The following is a 21,361-nucleotide window of genomic DNA, read 5'->3' on the forward strand; positions in this document are numbered from 1 at the left end:
TTCTTAAAGCTAAAAAAAGTCGTTAAAAAATGGAAAGACAATCATAGTATTTGACTTAGCAAGGAATTCTTAAAAAGTCACACACACACTAAATTAACCAAAGTGTGTTAACAACAGATCTGACAATCAGCTGGTTTGCACTGTACAGGCCTTACCAACTCTTAATGTATTGAAATACTTCTGTACCAGCCAGTAAATAACTGCTGTCTTGGGAACGTGATTTCCCCCATGAGAACCACCTTGACCTCTTTCCCAGACCCTCCATGTCAACATGATCCAGCCACTACAGGGTTAGTAATTGCCTCAGCACCAGGGCCTCCAAGACTCTACTCCAGCTCTAAGATCTGCTCTGAAACTTTCTGATTGGTTGCTCGAAGCCACAACAGTTTTTAAATATTTCAAGTAATAACCACTGGACTAGGGGAGACCAAGCGAAGGCAGGGAGGTGGAAGAGAGCTCAATCCTCAACGACTATAACAGAAACTCAGCAAATAAAAGTTAAGGCATGCACCACACAACTTGAGGAATAAAGAATAGTGAGACAAGATTCCTTTTCTTGAAGTACTTACAGTCCAGTTAGAAAGGAAATTTACATCCACATATGTATAAAAAAGGTAGTTAAGAGGAAACAGTAATATTGAGTTGTGAATAACGATATTTAAGGATAACATGGTGGTGTTCAGATGATATTTTACGGCAACTGATAATAAATAGTCCATTTTGGCCATATAATATTATCTCAACTTAAAAGCATCTGTAGGGGCCGGCCAGTGGTGTAGTGGTTAAGTTTGCATGTCCCGTTTTGGCAGCCCGGGGTTCGCTGGTTCGGATCCTGGGCGCAGACCTACTCATTGCTCATCAAGCCATGCTGAGGTGGCGTCCCATATAGAAGAGCTACAACTCTACAACTATGATACACAACTATGTAGTGGGGCTTTGGGGAGAAAAAAGAAAAAAAGAAGACTGGCAACAGATGTTAGCACAGGGCCAATCTTCATCAAAAAAAAAGAAAGGAGAGCAATTAAAAAAACAAAAAAAGCATTTGTATCACAGCATATACTGCTGTTGCATTTACCTAGAATAGACATGAATAAATGAATCCATTTCTTTCCATATACAAGTTAGATTATGAACAATATTTCAAACGTTTTAATAAATATATTGAAATTAAACACCTTGAATATTTCCTATCTAGCTGTTCTTAGGAATGTATTTTATTTAAATGCACTTAATAGCCTCAGGTACACAGGTGTTATTAAAGGCTTTAAATGCTATAATTAATTTGAATCAGAAGAGGTTTCTTAAGAAACAAAGCATATATAACAACTTAGTGAAAAATCAAATAAGTGGTTTCAGATTAATAAAAAAAAAGGGCAAATCAACTAGAAAAAAATTTTTACTCTTGAATGAGAAGTGATTCTTAGTATCATCATTATGTATCTGTCATGCTTAAGAGATATGATATTTGCAAAAGTATCAGTCTTTAAGGAAGGTAAGGTCTGAAGAGAAATTGTGTTCTACCACTTAGTAGCAAGCAGAAGAGAGACCATTTCTACAAAAAAAAAAAAAAAAGAGAGAGAGAAAGAAAAACAAAAACATAACATGTAACGTGCAAGTATGGAATTACTTCCAGGACTTATATAATTAACACTCACTATTGGCTGATATTAAAACCCAAATGGTGCAAACTTCTGCTTTCAACCTGTGCAAACAGGATCCCTAGTATATAAAAACTCATTGTTTTTCTATTTCATGAGCTTAAATAATCATTATAGGAAATTTTTGTTCCTTCTCCCCATAATTCAGAATATGTGTAAAGTACTTGTAAAAAAATAATTTCCTTTCTAAATTTCCTTAGTGCCATGAATAACTTTATTAAAAGAGATGCCACTATGTAACTTGGCCCTAAAAGAAAGGTCATCACGGTTGCTTTTGTTTTTTAATTTATATGAACATATAATAATGGAAAAAAACCACAGAAACCCCTTCTCATTTCAAAAATAACTATTTGGAAAACCATTCTTAATAACCAAAAAAAAAAAATCCATAATTCCTAACACACTGGCTTTTCAATTGCATCGAGACCACAGGACCTTTGGTTTCCTGGCTTCACTTCCTTTTCAGTGCAGCCTGCACCCCATATATCTCACTGATGGGCTATTCTTTCCGCCACTTATGCTAACACCATACCCAACCTATGAAATTCAACCTTAGTGTACTTTATCTAGTTACCTTCCTTCACTCGTCTGCATATTTTGGACTTTCTTTAAAATTGAAGCGACTGATGATCCTATAAATTTATGGTAAGCAATTTCAGCATCATAACAATTCTTTTATATATTTTTACTCTACTCCCTTTCCTAGTCCCCAAAGCATCAATTTCTAAAACTTCATTGCTCTCTTGAAGTTCCATTCCTACCACACACACCCTCACTCTTTGCCTTGCCTCCTCATTAATTCATTCAGTAGATATTTATTGATTACATACTATGTTCCACTCACAGGGCACTGGGCCTACAACATCCAACAAGATATATTCCTGCTCTCATGGAGGATACAGTCTAGTGAGAGGACAGGTACTGAAATTATTTATAATTAGCACATGATGAGGGAGCATACAGTATTCTTTCAGCACAGCAGTTAGCATGAGTAACTTAATCTCATTTAGGGGATTAGAAAATGCTTCCCAGAAGTTTTTCCCACAAGTGATACTTTTCCCCCAAAGTAACATTAAAGCCAAGAGCTAAAGATAAGTAAGTTCCAGCTAGGAAGAAAAGGTAGGGAGTATCCACAAACACAGAGAAGAACAAGTACGTGAAGTCCCTCTGATGAGGGGGTGACCCATTCAAGAAGCTGAAATAGTGCCAGCGCAGCTGGAACAGAAAGAGTAAGGAAAAGAGCAGTGAAAGATGAGACTGAAGAATTAAATAGGGGCCAAACCCAGTAGGATCTTTACAACACTAACGATCCTGAACTTCACCTATACTATGGAGGGATATTGCATACAACAGTGACAGGAACAGATCTGTTTTTTTTTTCTTTTTTGGTGAGGAAGATTAGCCCTGAGCTAACATCTGTTGCCAATCTTCCCCTTTTTGCTGAGGAAGATTGGCCCTGGGGTAACATCTGTGCCCATCTTCCTCTACTTTATATGTGAGACACCTGCCACAGCATGGCTTGATAAGCAGTGCATAGGTCTGCGCCCAGGATCCGAACCTGTGAACCCCAGGCTGCCAATGAGGAGCACGCGAACTTAATCACTAAGCCACCGGGCCGGCCCCCAGATCTGCTTTTTAAAAAACTCTTATAAAATGCAAAAACCCATTTAGAAAACTTGAGATCCATATAAGCATTAGAAATTCAACCCCAATGATGCTACATTTTCCTAAGTTTGGTTCTTGTCCTAGCATTTATCTAAAAAGCCAGCTTTCTATTTCTTCCTAAGAAAGCACAAATTACATTCTTTAAGATTCTACATTCAAGTTTTCTATCATGTAAATCCTGAGAATTACTTTTTCATACTTTTCAAAAAGTCAATAGTGGCAACTTAAATACTGTATACAACTCATGTCATTCAAAGGTCTAAAATTTCCCTTCTGAGTGACTAAAATACAAATCATGAGTTAAATATATTGAGATAATTTACTCATGAGATTATAATAAAAGGTTCTGGGATCATATTTTTGAAAATTTGCATGCCAACTTACCTTTCTTTTGTCATCATATTTAGAATGAATTCCTAAAATATCCCCAGTATTAGCTTGAGGAAATTTATTTTGGAGAACACTCTTCACACTGTCCACAGTGAGTATGTTTTGATTCTTTACTTTTTGGTACATCTGTGGAAATAAAGATATTATAATTAACTTTGATCTTACAGCAATTAGTTTTCTTTCGTTCCCTTAGCATGCAGATAGATTTATAAAATAAAGAACACATTTTATATTTTGTAAGCTTTAAGGATACTATATATATATAAACACATACACACATTCCACACATACAGATAAATAAATCATTTCAACCATATAATACATCTTCTAATAAGAATAGTTTTGTGACTATTCTATAGCTTTCAAAAATACCATAACAAATTTATATGTTATACTCTATTTTGATCATACTAGATACTGCGATTCTCAGTAAAATAATGGTTACCTTTATTTAAAAAGATATGTATAAAATATTTTACATGACATTTCAGAAATGCTTTATTTTCATTTCTGATTGCTCTTCAGTAAATATGACTAGTTTTCTCTGTTCCTCCATTCTTCCCCCAGTCTCAAATGTTTTAAACGCACTTGCATAATGTAAGCTGTTACTCCTTTATTGTTTCATTTCTTCCTTGATTATAGATCCTCCACTATGACCCAGGCATGTTCTAGGCATGGGGAAAAAGACAGTTTTGCATCAAGAGAGTCAAGAGAGAAGGCATCTGAGCAGATGACCTAGCCAAGACATACATATGAACACTAAACTAGTGTTAAGACGTTCTGGGGAAAGAACCTTCCAAGCAGAAAGAACAAGTAGTAAGTACAAATGCCACTAGGTAGCATTTTGATGTATCAATTAAGAACATTATTTTTAGTCCCAATTCACTTAAATCATTATTGCCAAAGACAATCCTCATACTATGGCTGACAGAATCCCCATATTATTCCTCATAGCAAGGAATTAGCATTCTTCTTTGCTTTCCTTTTATCACAGTAAACTTTGTAACCTATTCCTTTAAGAAGAGTCACAGGTCTGCAATTAGACCACAGAGTTTTATGAGTTTCTCAATACAGGGGCAAGTTTTCTCCTATCAAAGCAAAACATACTATGATCTTAGTAACAAAAAAAAAAAAGCAAAAAGTTCAGTCTTCTGTAAAACATAAATAGGGATTAGAAAAATGAGATTTTGAACAAAGCAAAAGTTATATATGAAAAGCCACTGAGATTAGACATTTACTAATTATTCTTTTTAAAAGATTAGACTTCCTAAGGGATCTAATGTAGTCAGATTCTCTTGCTTAAGCTACTTAGATATATAATGACTCCATCTTCTTATACATTTTTTAATTTTAAAAACAGCTATGTAACTTGGTAAGAAAAAATGAATGTATGTAACATATATGTTATAAGGCATACATAATAAAATGAATAATCCCCATGAACAAGCCACATAACCCAGGAACTGGAACATCCCTGATACTGGCGAAACACTTCTCTCCCAATCCCATCTCCCCCTGCTCTCCAGACGCAAGCATCATACTGTTTGTGTTTGCCATTCCCTGACCTTTTAAGTTCTAGAATTTTATCTGAATGTATCCCTATGCACTGTATTTAGTTTCGTTTGCTCTTGAGCTTTAAAAAGTGTATGGTAATATGTTAGCCTTCTATAACTTCATTCTGCTTCAAATACAGCCATGCTCTTGCATATCATGTTCCATTATGTCAACAGACCACATTTTACCCAGCTGTTTCACTACTGAGATATATAGATGGGTCACTTCCAGTTTGTTGCTACTGTGGATGCTAAGAATAGTCTCCTATGGCACAGGTACAAGAGTTTCTCTTAGGGGGTTTGTGTGTGTCTAGGAGATATGCAAATTTAACTTCAAATTCTGAAGTACTACCAGATTGTTTTTCAATGTGGTTGTGCCAATTCATATTCCTACAGGCAGTGTAACAGTGCAAAGGTGTTCCCATTGCTCTACATTCTCAGTAACATATGATATTGCCAGCTTTCTTAATTACTGCCAAATTACAGGGTATAAAATAATATCTCAGGGTAGTCTTTTTTTTTTTTTAATAATTTATTTATTTATTCCACCAAAGCCCCAGCAGATAGTTGTATGTCATAGCTGCACCTCCTTCTAGTTGCTGTATGTGGGACGCGGCCTCAGCATGGCCGGAGAAGCGGTGCGTCGGTGCATGCCCAGGACCGAACCCAGGCCGCCAGCAGTGGACCTCGCGCACTTAACCGCTAAGCCACGGGGCCGGCCCTCAGGGTAGTCTTTATCTGCATTTTTCTGATTTCTGAGATAACTATCTTATTTATTATTAATTGTAATACATATTTATTTACCTCAATAATTTCAATAATTATTTACCATTAATGTATCCTTTTGTATTTTTAAACAAATACTTTTACGTATTTCTTCTCTTGAGTTTTATTTTTTTTTTGATTTGTAGGAAATCTTTATATCATGGAATATAAATCTTTTGTTGATTACATGTATTACAAATACTTCTCTTGCTTGAAACTTTTATCTCCTAACTTCTTTATGCTATCTTTTGATGAACATCAGTTTTCATTTGTATTATAGCTACAATTATCAGTATTTTCCTTCAGACTCATCGCTTTTTAAGTCTTATTGAGGAAACCCTTTTGGGGTTTACTTCCTTTTGGGTCTTAATTTCTTCCAAAAGTTTCAATGCTTTGTTTTTCACACTAAGCTTTTAAGCTAATTGAAATGATTTTTACATAAGGTGTGAGATTTTATCTGTTTGCACTGGCAGAATCAAACGTCCAGCCACCAGTTGCTGAAAGTCCATACCTACTTACTGTAACGCCACTTCTGAATTCTTCAGTTTTAGAGGCCCCATATGTCCCTTTGGTCTATATATCTTTCCCTTGAACCAATACTGTGCAGTCTTAATATAACTTTACATATCTTGTTATCTCATATGGCAAGTCTCATCACTTTAGTCTTCCTCAAGATATTCTCAGCAATTTGAGGTCTTGAGTCTTCCATATAAATTTTATTTATTTTTCTATTTTATTTTATTTTTTCAGCTTTATTGAGGTATAATTGACAAATAAAATGGTAATATATTTAAAATGTACAACATGATGATTTGATAAACACATATACTGTGAAAGGATTCCCACTATCAAGTTAACACATCCATCATCTATTTATCTTTTTTTGTTCTTTTTTGGAGAGAACACTTAAATTCTACTCTTTAGCAAATTTCAATTATACAATACAGTATTATCATCAACCATAGTCATCTTGCTGTACATTAGATCCCCAGAACTTATTTCTCTTATAACTGTAAATGTATACCCTTTGACCAACATCTCTTCATTTTCCCCATCTCCCAGCCCCTGACAACCACTTTTCTATTCTCTGTTTCCATGAGTTCAGCTTTTTTAGATTCCACATATAAGGAATATTATACAGTATTCATCTTTCTCTGCCTGATATAGTTTACTTAGCATAACACTCTCTAGCTTCATCCATGTTATCATTAACAGCAGTATTTCCTTCTTAAGGTTGAATAATATTCCATTATATACATATTATTATTGTATATATATTATTTTCTTTATCCATTCACCTGTCGATAGACACTTAGGTTGTTTTCATACCTTGTTTATTGTGAATGCTGCTGTAATGAACATGGGAGTAGAGCTATCTCCTCAAGATACTGATTTCATTTCCTTTGGATACACACCCAGAAGTGCGACTGCTGCTTCATATGGCAATCCTATTTTTAATTTCTTGAGGAACCTTCACACTGTTTTCCATAGTGGCTTTCCCAGTTTACATTCCCACCAAGAGTGTATATAAGGGTTCCCTTTTCTCCACATCCTTGCCAGCAATTGTTGTCTCTTGTCTTTGTGATAACAGACACCCTAATAAGTGTGAGGTGATATCTCCTTGTGGTTTTGATTTGCATTTCCCTGATGATTAATTACGTTGAGTACCTTTTTGAGTATCTGTTGGCCATCTGTACATCTTCTTTGGAAAGATGTCTATTCAGGTCCTTTGCTCTTTTTTTTTTTTTTTGTGGGTGAAGAAAATTGGCCCTGAGCTAACATCTCGCCAATCTTCCTCTTTTTGCTTGAGGAAGATTCACCCTGAGCTAACATCTGTGCCAGTCTTCCTCTGTTTTGTATGTGGGATGCCACCACAGCATGGCTTGATGAGCAGTGTATAGGTCCACACCTGGGATCCAAACCCACAAACCCCAGGCCGCTGAAGCAGAGTGCGTGAACTTAACCACTACACCACCGGGCTGGCCTCTTCATTTTTTAATTGAGTTATTTATTTTTTTTTTGCTATTGAGTTGTATGAATTCCTTGTATATTTTGGTGGATAATAACCCCTGATTGGATATGTGGTTTGCAAATATTTTCTTCCATTCCATAGGTTCCCATTTCATTTTCTTAATGGTTTCCTTTGCTGTGCAGTAGCATTTTAGTTAGATATAGAACCATTTTATTTTTGCATTTGTTGCCTTTGATTATGCTGTCAAATAAAAAAAAAATGGCCAAGATCAACATCAAGGAGTTTACCCCCTATATTTTCTTTAAGGAAAGCTTCTTTACAGTTTCAGGTCTTACGTTCAACTCTTTAATCTGTAATTTGAGCTTATTTTTGTGTATGGTATAGGGGTCCAGTTTCATCATTCTGCATGTGGATATTCAGTTGTCCCAACACCATTTATTGAAGAAACTATCCTTTCCCCATTGTGTATTCTTGGTTCCCTTGTTGCAAATTAGTTGACCATATATGCATGGATTTATTTCTGGATTCTTGATTCTGCTCCATTGATGTGTGTCTGTTTTTGTGCCAGTACCATACTGTTTTGATTACTATAGCTTTGTAATAAGTAGATTGAAATCAGGAATTGTGATGCCTCCAGCTTTGTTCTTCTTTCTCAAGATTGCCTTGGCTATTCCAGGATTTTTGTGGTTCCACATAAATTTTAGGATTGTTTTTTCTATTTCTGATGCTACTGGAATTTTAATAGAGATTGCATTGAATCTGTAGATTGCATTGAATCCTGTAGTATGGACAATTTAACAATATTAATTCTGTAATCCATAAACACAGAATATCTTTCCATTTATTTGCCTCTTCTTTAATTTCTTTCACCAGTGTTTTATAATTTTCAGTGAAAAGATCTTTCACCTCCTTAAAATTTAAGTACTTTATTCTTTTTGATGCTACTGTAAATGGGATTGTTTACTTAATTTCTCTGATAGTTTTTTGTTAGTGTACAGAAATGTAACTGATTTTTTCTATCTTGCCACTTTATGGAATTTGTTTATTAGTTGTAACAGATTTTTGGTGGAGTCTTTAGGGTTTTCTATGTATGAGATTGTGTCGTGTGCAAAGACAATTTTACTTCTTCCTTTCTGATTTGGATGCCTTTTATTTATTGTTCTCACCTAAATCTCTGGCTAGGACTTCAAGTATCATGTTGAATAAGAGTGGTTAGAGTGGGCACCCTTGTGTTGTTCATGATCTTAGAGGAAAAGCTCTCAGCTTCTCACTATTGATTATGATGTTAACTGTGGGCTTTTCATGTACGGCTTTTATTACATTGAGGTACATTCCTTCTATACCCAATTTGTTGACAGTTTTTATCACGAAAGGATGTTGAATTTTATCAAATTCTTTTTCTGCATCTATTGAGAAGATCATATCATTTAATCCTTCATTTTGTTAATGTGGTATATCACCTTTACTGATTTGTGGATGTTGAACCATGCTTGCAGCCCAGGAATAAATCTCACTTGATCGTGTATGATCCTTTTAATGTACTGTTGAATTCAGTTTGCTAAGATTTTGTTGAGGATTTTTGCATCTATGTTCATCAGGGATATTGGCCTGTAATTTTCATTTCTTATGGTGTCCTTGTCTGGCTTGGATATCAGGGTAATGCTGGCCTTATAAAATAAATTTGAAAGTGTTGCCTCCCCTTCTATTTTTTGGAAGAGTCTGAGAAGAACTGGTGTTAATTCTTCTTTAATTGTTTGGTAGAATTCACTAGTGAAGCCATCTGGTCCTAGACTTTTGTTTGTTGGGAGGTTTTTCATTCCTGATTCAATCTCCTTACTAGTAATTGGTGTGTTCACATTTTCTGTTTCTTCATGATTCAGTTTTGGTAGGTTGTATGTTTCTAGGAATTGATCTATTTCTTCTATATTGTTGAATATTTTTCTTGTGTATAATTTTCCATCTTTTTACATCCATTCTTCTAGTATGTTTAAGTTTAATTTACTCATACTTAATTACTGATACGGTTGGATTAACTTGTGCCATTTTGTTATTTGTTTTCTACATATCACGTGTGTCTTTTGGTCATTGCTTCTTCCTTTACTGCTTTCTTTGTGCTTAATAGATATCTCTTAGTGTACCATTTCAATGCTTCTTTTGATTTTAAAGCTTTTTTTTAAACTTATTTTCTTTGTGGTTACTCCAGGAATTAAAATATTCATCAGGAATTACCACAACCTACTTCCTATTAATCCTAACTTAATATTGACAAAATATAGAATTTTTTTTTTTTTTTTGAGCAAGATCAGCCCTGAGCTAACATCTGCCAATCCTCCTCTTTTTGCTGAGGAAGACTGGCCCTGGGCTAACATCCATGCCCATCTTCCTCCACTTTATATGGGACGCCGCCACAGCATGGCTTGACAAGCAGCACATTGGTGCGCGCCCGGGACCTGAACCAGCGAACTCCGGGCTGCCGCAGTGGAGCGCACACACTTTAACCACTTGAGCCACCAGGCCGGCCCCAAAATATAGAATTTAAATTCCAAAACAGATCCATTTCATCTTCTGCTCCTTTGTACAATTACTGTCATATGTATTACATCTATATAAATTAGGATTTATGTTTTACTCAATCTTGAGTGATTTAAAGAAGAGAAGAGAAAAATATATTCATACAGCCTTCTATATCTACTCATATATTTACATTTTATTTACTGTTGTCATTTCATTTCCTCCTGTGCATCTGAGTTACCATCTAGCGAAATTTCCTTTCAGCCTAAAGGATTTACTTTAGTATTTCTTCTGACGCAGCAAAGAATTCTCTCATTCTTTATCTGTGAATATCTTTATATATTCAAAGACACATCTTTTTGCAAAGATCATAGTTTATGTTACCTCTTGTTGAACGTCTGAAAACAGACTTATTTCATGTACTTTGTCCAGTTTTATAATTGCTTATTGTGGGATGGCTAATCTGTTGTCAGTTTCTCCATCATGGCCAAAAGTTAAAATCTTACAGTGCTTTTAAATTCTCAAACATGTATTCATCAAAAATTCATTAAGTACGTAACATACATTTTTTTGTCTTAATCTTAGTAAGGTAGGGAGAAAAAATCAAATTACTTGTAAGTTTGTATAGTCACTGTGCAGCAGAACTGAGAAACAAAGTCAGATTATTTTACTACAAATATTGCACTGTACTATAATTCTCTATCACATTTCAATAATTTTTAGATACTTTTATTATGATTTTGGCCTTCCATGATATTCCTCCTCTCTCCTGAGGCTGTATTTTCAAATTATTTAATTTAGATAAAATAATTTGCTCATTGAAAGTAATGAAACACTACTAAAGAGATTTTATAATTCATGAATTTTACTAAAAGACTAGATTTTGCTCAAATTATTCTCAATTAGTGAAACTAAGTCATATAAAGGATGTTAGCTCAATAATGTTTTACTTTTCTATGAGATACAAAAATTTGGGGGTCATAGCATATGTAGTTTGAATAACCACCAATATTCTCACACTCCAGACCCTAGGGGATTCTAATATCCTTCTCTAAACACTCCTTCCTCATTTATTTTTTCCTCTCCTTCTTCTTCTAATTGCTTAGCACAACTTATAGGCTGTGGCACATATTCAATACTTACTTTTATGCTGCTTTGTACTGAATCCTATGGTTTTAAGTGTAATTTGGTTTTCCAAGAGATTATAGTACTGTGCTGAACATCATAGTAGATAATTCAAAAGGCAAGTGACTAATATGCCATCACATGCAAATTAATGTCTGATACAAAATGCTTACAGAATAGAGATTCAATAGAGATAACTAAGATAACTTAGGTAAGATAATTTCGGAAAGTCTTCAAGTTTCTTAATTTTGAACATCATACTGATCCTTTTATAATAAGGTAGCTGGACATTAATAAAAGATATGTCAATTTGACTAAATCCCTTATAAACTCTTACACTAATCAATTAGTAAAACTAATAGACTGAAATCCAATATTGACATGTATTCCACTGCACTATTTTACAGATTAAAATGTATCCCCAAGTCACGGAGGTATAGTTTCTATACCCCAGGACAGTGAAGCATTTAGTGGTTCTCCTGGGAGCCACGGAAATAGGGGAGGAAATTTACACTGCTTTGGTAATTTTGTTCTCAGTTTGAAGAAGAACCATTCCTTCTTATAATAATGGTTGACAGGCTAAAGACCAATGAATATATAAATGAACAGAAATTACTTTTTTAAGCTATAACTTGACTTTCTTAATAATAACAATATAGTTCTTTAATACATTTATATTTCCATGATGAGTTATAATAGAGTTTCAAAACCTCAACTATGAAATAATCTTCCTATCTCTTGTACTTCCTTAATCAGGTTCTTACCAATTTCTGACTTTTCTTACACAATCTCTTTGTCAGACTCAGTCTCAACCTTACCATTTCCACACCAATTTGCTGTTGTGATCTCCTCCTCCTTTGAAATTCTCTAGGAAGTGTTTATATACTTTGTCATTTAGAATATTTAACTTTGCAATAATCTTTTCTGTTCATTTTATCCAAGACCTAGTTCGAGAATTCTTCCCTGACTAATCATTTCTATTAATATGTTTTCCTCTAAACTTACAAATACAATTTAAATTCCTTTATTGGCTGGGTAAACCTAAGTAAATTCATATATTTTGGCAGAGCCCCAGTTGCCTAATTTATATTGGGGACAATACTTTGTGCTTCAGTTGGGAGCTGCAAGAATCAAATTCATCATCTGTATTAATTCCCACAATAGTTTTTATAAACTTTGAAATGTTAAAATAAATAATAATAATTGTAGTAATACAGAAAAAAAAAAACCCAGTATACACTCTAAAGAAATTATACCTAGTGTATAAACTCACTTTTAGCATGGAAACAAATGCTTGTGATGCATCATGTTCTTCTGCAATATAGTTGAAAGCTCGCCAAAAAGCAACTCCAGCATCCTTTGTTCCGTCAACTTCATCATCTGTATTAACAATGAACACAAAACCAATTCTGGGAAAAGAAGATGAATAAGGAATGTCACAACTACCTCTTAAACCACAATAAACCACGACTTTTAAACATTATTAGACTACAACATCTAGATGGAGGAAATGTGTTAGCAGATGGGCGAAAGGGGAATATTATTACTTGAAAAGGTTTGATTTGTAATGCCTATTCACCAAAATCCTCATAGCTACTGGATTCCTCCAAAATGTCAAACTCTCTCTAGTGGTGACATTATCAAATGATCTGTTTTACCAGGGAAAAAAAAAAAAAAAAAAAGGTAAAGTGTACTTTTAACCACAGGGAAACAGATCCATCTTTAAGTACCCAAAGTGATCAGATCATTCTCTCAGGAAGGTAACAGGCTAAACAAGATTACCAAGCAGCTTTGATTAACAGAGTCTATTATAAAAGTATATGATACTTCACAACACACAGCTATGTTGTGTCAGGTATTAGAGACAACCAATGCTTTGAATTCCATATTAATATTCCATGTAACACAACATGAACATCACTGGATTTCCTTCAGTTGACAATTTAATGTTATAAATTGACAATTACCTAAGAGGAGTTTTATGATAATAGAAAAGTTTGGCAAGTTTTATAAAATCCAAGGTATATTCTTGAGCAGGATCAACAAACAGAACCTAAAAGAAAGTAGATAATCTATAATCACAATTTTGTTTTAACATTTTAGAATTTTCATAAAATTCAAGGTTAGTCTAATTTCTATAGCTAAAAGTATGAAATTCAGGGTACAATTTTTTTAGAAATGTCTAGCAATTCTAAAGAATTTTGAGGTATGCATATAAGAAAGAATTTCATAGTTTATGAGGAATTTCTAAAGGCGCCACATCCAAGTATAATAATACATAGAATTTAAAGAGAGATTACTTTTCTTTTTGAAGCCCAGCACAAAGGAAATGTTTTTTACAAGAAGTGAAATACGTTATTATAAATTTTCACTGGATTTTTTGTGATAAATTTTTTTTGTGTGTGTGAGGCAGATCAGCCCTGCGCAAACATCTGCCAACACTCCTCTTTTTTTTTTTTTTTTTTTTGCTGAGGAAGACCAGCCCTGGGCCAACATCCGTGCCCATCTCTCTCTACTTTATATGGGATGCCAAGCGGTGCGTTGGTGCGCACCCGGGATCTGAACTGGCAAACCCCGGGCCGCCGCAGCGGAGCACACACACCTAACCACTTGCACCACCGGGCCGGCCCCTTGTGATAAATTTTTTTAAAAAAGAAATAGAAATTAAATTCTGACCAACAAAAAATAGCATTAACATAACTGTTTGCTCTAGGTTGGTGTAGGAAATAAAATATTCACTTCCTATGTGAAAAAATAAAGCCCTAGGTGTTTCTCCATATTTCAAAGTTCTATAAGGTTGTTTAATATTGTAATAATGAACTTATATGCATAGATGATAAAGTGGTATTTTTGTATTTTTCCCTGAAATGTACTAAACTTTCATCATTAGTTCTTTGTAATAAAGAAGGAAGAAAAGTTAGATCATAAATTCCTTTCAGAAAATGTAAAAGTAACCCATCAACTTAATATTGGTATTATAAAAGTACATGAGGGCTAAATAATAAGAGGCAGATTATGTGACATTGCTAGCTTTTGATAACCAGGCCAGCCATGCCACCTCAAGCTTGTTGCATCAGACAAATATTTCCTTCCTTATTACTCAGATGCCTATTTACCAAGAACAAGGGTAATCCAAAAACAATGTTGATATCTTTATAAAAGATGTATACAAAATGCCAAAATACAAAACTCACCAAATTATGAAAATTACGCCTTATGGAAGGTATACCTCCAGGGAATATTGGCTTCAGAAGCTCCTGGCAACTTGCAGGCCACGTAACATACAAATTATCATTTTCTAAGTCATTAATCCACTAGAAAAGAATCCACAAATCTGTAAAAGCTATATTAAGATAATACTTAAATCATTTTCAAAGCCAGATTTCACTCTATCAAACGACAAGTGAAAATATACAAAGATTTTCTATATTTCTGATTAAATACAGGAAGCCAGTTGAATATACTTTAAATTAAGGGACACACTATGAACAACAATTTTATATCACCGTGGCCTTTTACATTAAGCCTTTCCCCTAAAACAACTGACTCCTTTTACTCATGTTTGTTTTTCATATTAAAAAATAAAATTGTATAAAAATTACTCTCTATAAACCATTTACAAGAGATAAGTATTTATCTTAATTATCAGCAGTATAGAAGGTAATGAGGCCCTCCACTTCCCCTCTCAAATTTAAAGGCTTGGACATAAGGAAAATAAAATATAAAAGTTATAAAAGTTATATTATAAAACCGACACGTTGGACGTTTACCTCTAATCAAGATGGAATGAACTATGTTAGACTAACCCTCCCGCCTGAAACAATGATGAAAGCCGGAGAAACATATAAGGCACTGTTCAGAGGCATGGAGGTGGGGTCAACCAAGAGTCAAGGACTGAGGAGCTACAACCCTTGAGACCAGGAGGTGTCAGAGGCAAGCTCCACATTCTCCTCAACGCTGTCCCTGGGGGCATTTTCCAAAGTGCAGCCTGGAGGAAGAGAACTCAAATAGAAAGGGACAGTCATATTGGGCTGGAGAGAGAAGTCCAAGTTAGGGTTGCCAAAGCAGTGGGGTGTGAGGCAAGGGGGAACTAAGGGGAGAGGAAACTGCAAGGAAGAAACCAAAGCAGCACCACACAAATTCCTCTCATTTGCTGACTGCTAAACCGCACATACACATGGCAACACCCTCCCCAAAATGCCAGGAGAAAACAGAACCTGGGAGGTTGAAGCTGCAGCCATAACACGGTACTGAGGAGACACAGGTCAGAGTTCAAGGTGAAGGGACTTTGCTAAACACTGTACTGTCATTTGAGTACTGACACTGTACTGTCATTTGAGACCCAGTAGAGCCAGACCTTAGGAGTAAGAGACAAAATAGAAGAGTTCACACAAAGCCTAAAAACAAGCCCTCAACAGAATCAAGTGAGCACCTCTACTTGGACTGCCAGAACAAACCTTCCGACTCTTTGCTGCTATAACTTTTCATCAGCAATTTCTGGCTTTTATCAAAAACTGTCACGCAAAAAGAAAAGAACCACATAAAATGCAAGAGAAAAAACACAATAGAAAGGGACTTGAGCAAAAACTTTAAAATAACTACCAATATATATTATTAAAAGAACAAAAATACATGGAAAGATGGAAAATTTTAACAGAGAATGAAAATCTATTAACAAAATAACCACAAGGACATTCTAGAATTTAAAAACCGCGTCTGTAATTAACAACAGTAAAAACTTATTAGGGGGCCGGCTCCGTGGCTTAGCGGTTAAGTGCACACGCTCCACTACTGGCGGCCCGGGTTCGGATCCCGGGCACACATCGACGCACTGCTTCTCCGGCCATGCTGAGGCTGCGTCCCACATACAGCAACTAGAAGGATGTGCAACTATGACATACAACTATCTACTGGGGCTTTGGGGGGAAAAAAAAAAAAAGGAGGAGGACTGGCAATAGATGTTAGCTCAGAGCCGGTCTTTCTCAACAAAAAAAAAAAAAAAAAAAAGAACTTATTAGGCAAGTTTAATTACAGACTGGAAGAAGAGACAGGGATTAGTAGACTGAATAACAGATCAATAGAATATATATTAACTAATGTGCTAGAGAAAAAGATTATGCAAAATTGAAACAGTGTAAGAGAGATGAGCGACACAGGCAAAAGGTCTAACACACATGACACTGAAAGTTCTGGAGGAGAGAAAGAATGGGACAAAGCAATGCTTGAAGAAATTAGGAGGCTTTCGCAGTAAGTTAGATGTGCATTTTTAGTGCTTAACTAAGTCAGAGGCAGTGACTTTAGAGAGAAGTCAGAATCAAGAGACACACACAAAGAGGGATGAGTAAGAGGGAGGAATCTAGGATAATTCATGCCTTTCATAAAGGAACACCATATCAGCACTGAGATATTAGGCTCTAACAGAAGTAGGCTTTTCCAGCAGAGAGGACAGGAAAGTAGAGAGGACGTTAACTCAATTCTAGCCATACTTAAGATGTCCCTAAGGCATCTGCGGAGGGATAACGGTGGACAGTTGCAACAATTTCTATGTTAGTGGTTAACAAGTGGGATGGGGATCTGGGATTAGCTTATTTCCACTATAATTTGCCTGGGTAGTACAGAGATCGAAGGGAGAACTTTGGCCTCCCTGCAAAAGTCGGGAGCAGTGTATCTTGTTTATGCTTCTGTCGTAATTCTTGCCAAGATGTGAGGGTAACGGGAACAGTTCTAAAGATCCTCACAATACGGCAGGAACCCCCTGTGAACTGGAAATCTCTGTAGACTCAGTCAGCAGTGTCTAGATTAGTTAATTGTTCTTCTATGGGGATCCCAGGCCAGAGGAGGAGAAGGCACCAAGTAGAGGATGTGACTATCTGATCCCCTCAGTGGTCAGTTATATTTCTTGCTTTAAGTGAGAAACTGGCCTTATGCTTTATGTATCAGTCCCACTGAACTTGATTAATGATTGGCAGTAGAGTCACTTTTAATGTGGATCAAAACAGCTGGAGGTGTTTATTTAAAATGTGGATTCCTTGGCCCTACTTCAGACCTACTAAATCAGAATCTCAGAACAGGCCCTGGGACTCTCCATTTGAAACTAGTGCCCTGCGTGATTCTCATCACAAATAATAAAGTTAGAAAGCTATTTATAGCCTTATTTATAACATGGGTGTTGGGTAAACTAATCGAGATAATAGCCTGATCTATTTGGAGAACTACTGAAACAACACCGGAAATCACAACGAATAGGCCCAGAGAGACCTAAGTGCCCTCTCTTTAGTCTCAAGCAAACCTACAGAAGCATCAACAGCTGGAAGAGCGGCCTCACAAGCTGCATGCAGAACTGGCGTTGACATTCCAATCATCTACCTCACTGGTCCTGTTAGTCCTAACTCCGGCCTTTATATCTACTGTTAGGAATGATGAAAAGTTCTGGAAATGGATAATGGTGATGGTTGTACAACCTTGTGAATGTACTTAATGACACTGAATTACACACTTAAAATGGTTAAAAGAGCATATCCTATATTACATATATTTTAATTCAATAAAAAATTACTTTGTGACACTGTCAGACAGAAGTTCCTTGGAAAAGAACGCCTCCTGAAGGTGTCCAAGAGTTGGGGAAGAGAGCAGGAGACTTTATAGGAGCACCACAGTAGGAGATTTCAGCCCAGGGAAATGTGACTCTGAGGAGGGTGGGGGCAGTGGGAACAGCATCAGGGCTGCTCCACCCCACGAGTGACTGTCCTCTACTGTCATTTAACTTAGAGGACCAGGATGTTATTTTATAAATGGAGCTGCAAAGTTGCTTTATAGATCTGTTTCTTATGTCCAGAATAGCCTTGAAAATTACTTCCCTCATCTTCTCAGTGTGACTCACACTTCCAGCATTCTTCTACAAAGGCTAAAAAAGATAAATACTTAAAAGGCACAAAGTATTATGATTACCAAGATGGTCATTCTTTTTTCTGATAAAACATTTTTAGAAAAGACTCCATTATTAGGCTTAAAGATATCCAAGTGGGGGCCAGCCCGGTGGTGTAGCAGTTAAGTGTGCACGCTCTGCTTCAGTGGCCCGGGGTTCACAGGTTTGGATCCTGGGTGCGCACCAATGCGCTGTTTGTCAAGCCATGTTGTGGTGGCGTCCCATATAAAGGAGAGGAAGACAGGCATGGATGTTAGCCCAGGGCCAATCTTCCTCAGCAAAAAGAGGAGGATTGGCAACAGATGTTAGCTCAGGGCTAATCTTCCTCACACACACACAAAAAAATCCAAGTAAAGGTAAAATCTAGCCAATGAGAGAACATAGTCTAAAGAGTAGTAAAAAACAGTTACAATAAACATTTATAACAAGTCACTTAGTGTTCTAGAAAATATCAATGGCAGCTAATAACTTATGTGATTTTTCCTGAGTCTGAGGTCTTTGATATTCAGGGAATACGGCATTTCTTTGCTGCTGTTATCGTTCTACGATTCTTAGAGGGTGGACTGAATTTATAAGTGGAAAGGCTGTCAGGTAGGATAAAAGTAACTGTAATAACTGAGATACTTCAGAAGGAATCCCCTAAATTTTTATAGGAAACAATTAGCAAGACATTTAAAGAGGTTACAGTTTTTTTCCCTTAAAAACTTTTTTTTTCTGATAAGTAATACATATCCACTGTTAAAAATTTGGAATTTACAGAAAAGCATGAAGGAAAAAACCCAACTACCCATTAAACCACATCATCCCTTAATAACATTTTGATATATTTCCTTCTGATCCTCTGTCCATCTTTTCACATGATAGTATCATATAACTTTCTATTTTTTATTTAACATGAGAACACAGCCATTGTCCCTGGTTATTAAAAGATATTCATAAACATAATTTTAATGGCTGAATAATACTTGATTATGTGGATATACAATTTATAACATTTCTCTGTCATAGAACCTAATTCATTTCTATTTTATTTGTTTTAACAACATGCAGTGATGATCATAGCTTTGGATATAAAAATTGTTCCCCATTTCCTACTATTTCTTTATGGTAGTTGCCAGCAAAATTACCAGAGCAAAGTATATGAGCACTGTAAGGGTAAAACAGCCATAATTTTTTAAAAGGCTAGGCCAATTAACACTCTCTTTCCATGTGTCCTTTTATCCTTTTATATCTCCTCAGTTACGTTGCAGTTTTTATTACTAGTTATTAAGATTATTTTATTACGTAGAAGTTATTAAGATATTATCAAGGTATTTAAATTTTTATGTTATTATTAATAAATCATTATGTCTTCCAAAAGGTTTTTGGGAAAAAAGCTTTTGATCTGTTTACTGTCACTTCAAACTCACTTTACTAAAATCTCTTATTAATTATAATGGCTTTCCTTGGGGAGTTTTAGTTACATAATCTTTATGTCATGCAATATTTTTATTTTCTCATTTCTAATAGTTATACTTATTATAATAATGTTAAATCATAATGGTGATATGGACATACTTATATTGATTATGTTGTAACTGGAATGCTCCCAGATTTTCATTGTTAAAAGTTATGTTTTATGTTGGTTTGAGATAAATATTTACTTATTCATTCAAGGAATATTTATATTTATTGACTTCCTACTAAAACCAGGGATATAACGGTGAGAGAAAAAAGTGGGTAAAATTCCTACCTTAAAGAAGTTTTATATAGTCTAGTAAGAAACAAAGCCATCAGAGAATCAGAGGATAAATGTAAAATTATAACTGTGCTAAGTATATGGAGAGATTGGTAGTTCTATCACATATAATAAATACGTATATATACACATACACACGTGTGTGTGTGAGAAAGTGTTAACTCAGCAGGCCTTGGTTGCTCACACCTTGCACATTCCCAAGAAGGGTCTGTTTTTGTGACAGAGGTTCTGCAGATTGGCTCCTGGGAATTGAGCTCTTGGAATGTTCTGATTGATAAAGGCTTTTTGCATGCTCAGGGCCTTGCCGCATGCTGCAGCAGTTTGTAGAGTTTATACAAACCATATGATTTATGATGAACACCCGCTTCTCCTCTGAGGGTCTGGAGCCTTAGTGACTCAGACAAGTCACATAGCCATTACATGCCTATATGACAGACCCCTTTTCAAACCCCTGGACCCCCGGGCTCAAGTGAGCTTCCCTAGCAGGTAGCTCTTTGCACGTATCGTCACATGTTGAATGAAGCATGTCCTGGACAACTCCACTAGGAGCGAATTCTTGGAAACTTGCATCTAGTTTCCTCTGGACTTCACCCCATGCCCGTTCTCCCTCTGCTGATATTGCTTGTATTCTTTTGCTCTAATAAAACGTAACCATGAGTATATCAACTTCTGGGCCTTTTGAATCCTTTTAGCAAATCACCGAACCTGAGGGTAATCTCAGGGACTCCTTGACACAATATGTACAGGCATATCTCATTTTATAGCACTTTGCTTTATTGCGCTTTGCAGACATTGTGTTTTTTACAAATTGAAGGTTTGGGGCAACTCTGTGTTGACTGAGTCTATTGGTGCCACTTTTCCAACCGCGTTTGCTCACTTTGTGTCTCTGTGTCACATCCTGGTAATTCTTGCAATATTTCAAACTTTTTCATTATTACTGTATTTGTTATGGTGACCTGTGATCAGTGGTCTTTGATGCTACTATTGTAATTGTTTTGGGGTGCCATGAACCACGCCCATATAAGACGGTGAACTTAATCAACAAATGTGTGTGTTCTG

The 21,361-nt window shown here is 35.7% G+C and overlaps 1 protein-coding gene across 1 annotated transcript in view; it reads right to left on the minus strand.

Annotated features, from left to right (window-relative positions):
• Positions 1 to 21,361, minus strand: part of UGGT2 (UDP-glucose glycoprotein glucosyltransferase 2) — a 184,825-nt gene that overhangs the window by 95,868 nt on the left and 67,596 nt on the right. The window contains exons 13-16 of the mRNA XM_058548392.1: positions 14,834 to 14,953; positions 13,607 to 13,692; positions 12,913 to 13,048; positions 3,708 to 3,839 (exon numbers count right to left, since the gene is read on the minus strand). Of these exons, the coding sequence (XP_058404375.1) occupies positions 3,708 to 3,839; positions 12,913 to 13,048; positions 13,607 to 13,692; positions 14,834 to 14,953 (474 nt within the window). The remainder of the gene's footprint in view (positions 1 to 3,707; positions 3,840 to 12,912; positions 13,049 to 13,606; positions 13,693 to 14,833; positions 14,954 to 21,361) is intronic.

This window comes from Diceros bicornis, chromosome 9, assembly GCF_020826845.1.
Source record: "Diceros bicornis minor isolate mBicDic1 chromosome 9, mDicBic1.mat.cur, whole genome shotgun sequence".
Lineage (NCBI taxonomy): Eukaryota > Metazoa > Chordata > Mammalia > Perissodactyla > Rhinocerotidae > Diceros > Diceros bicornis.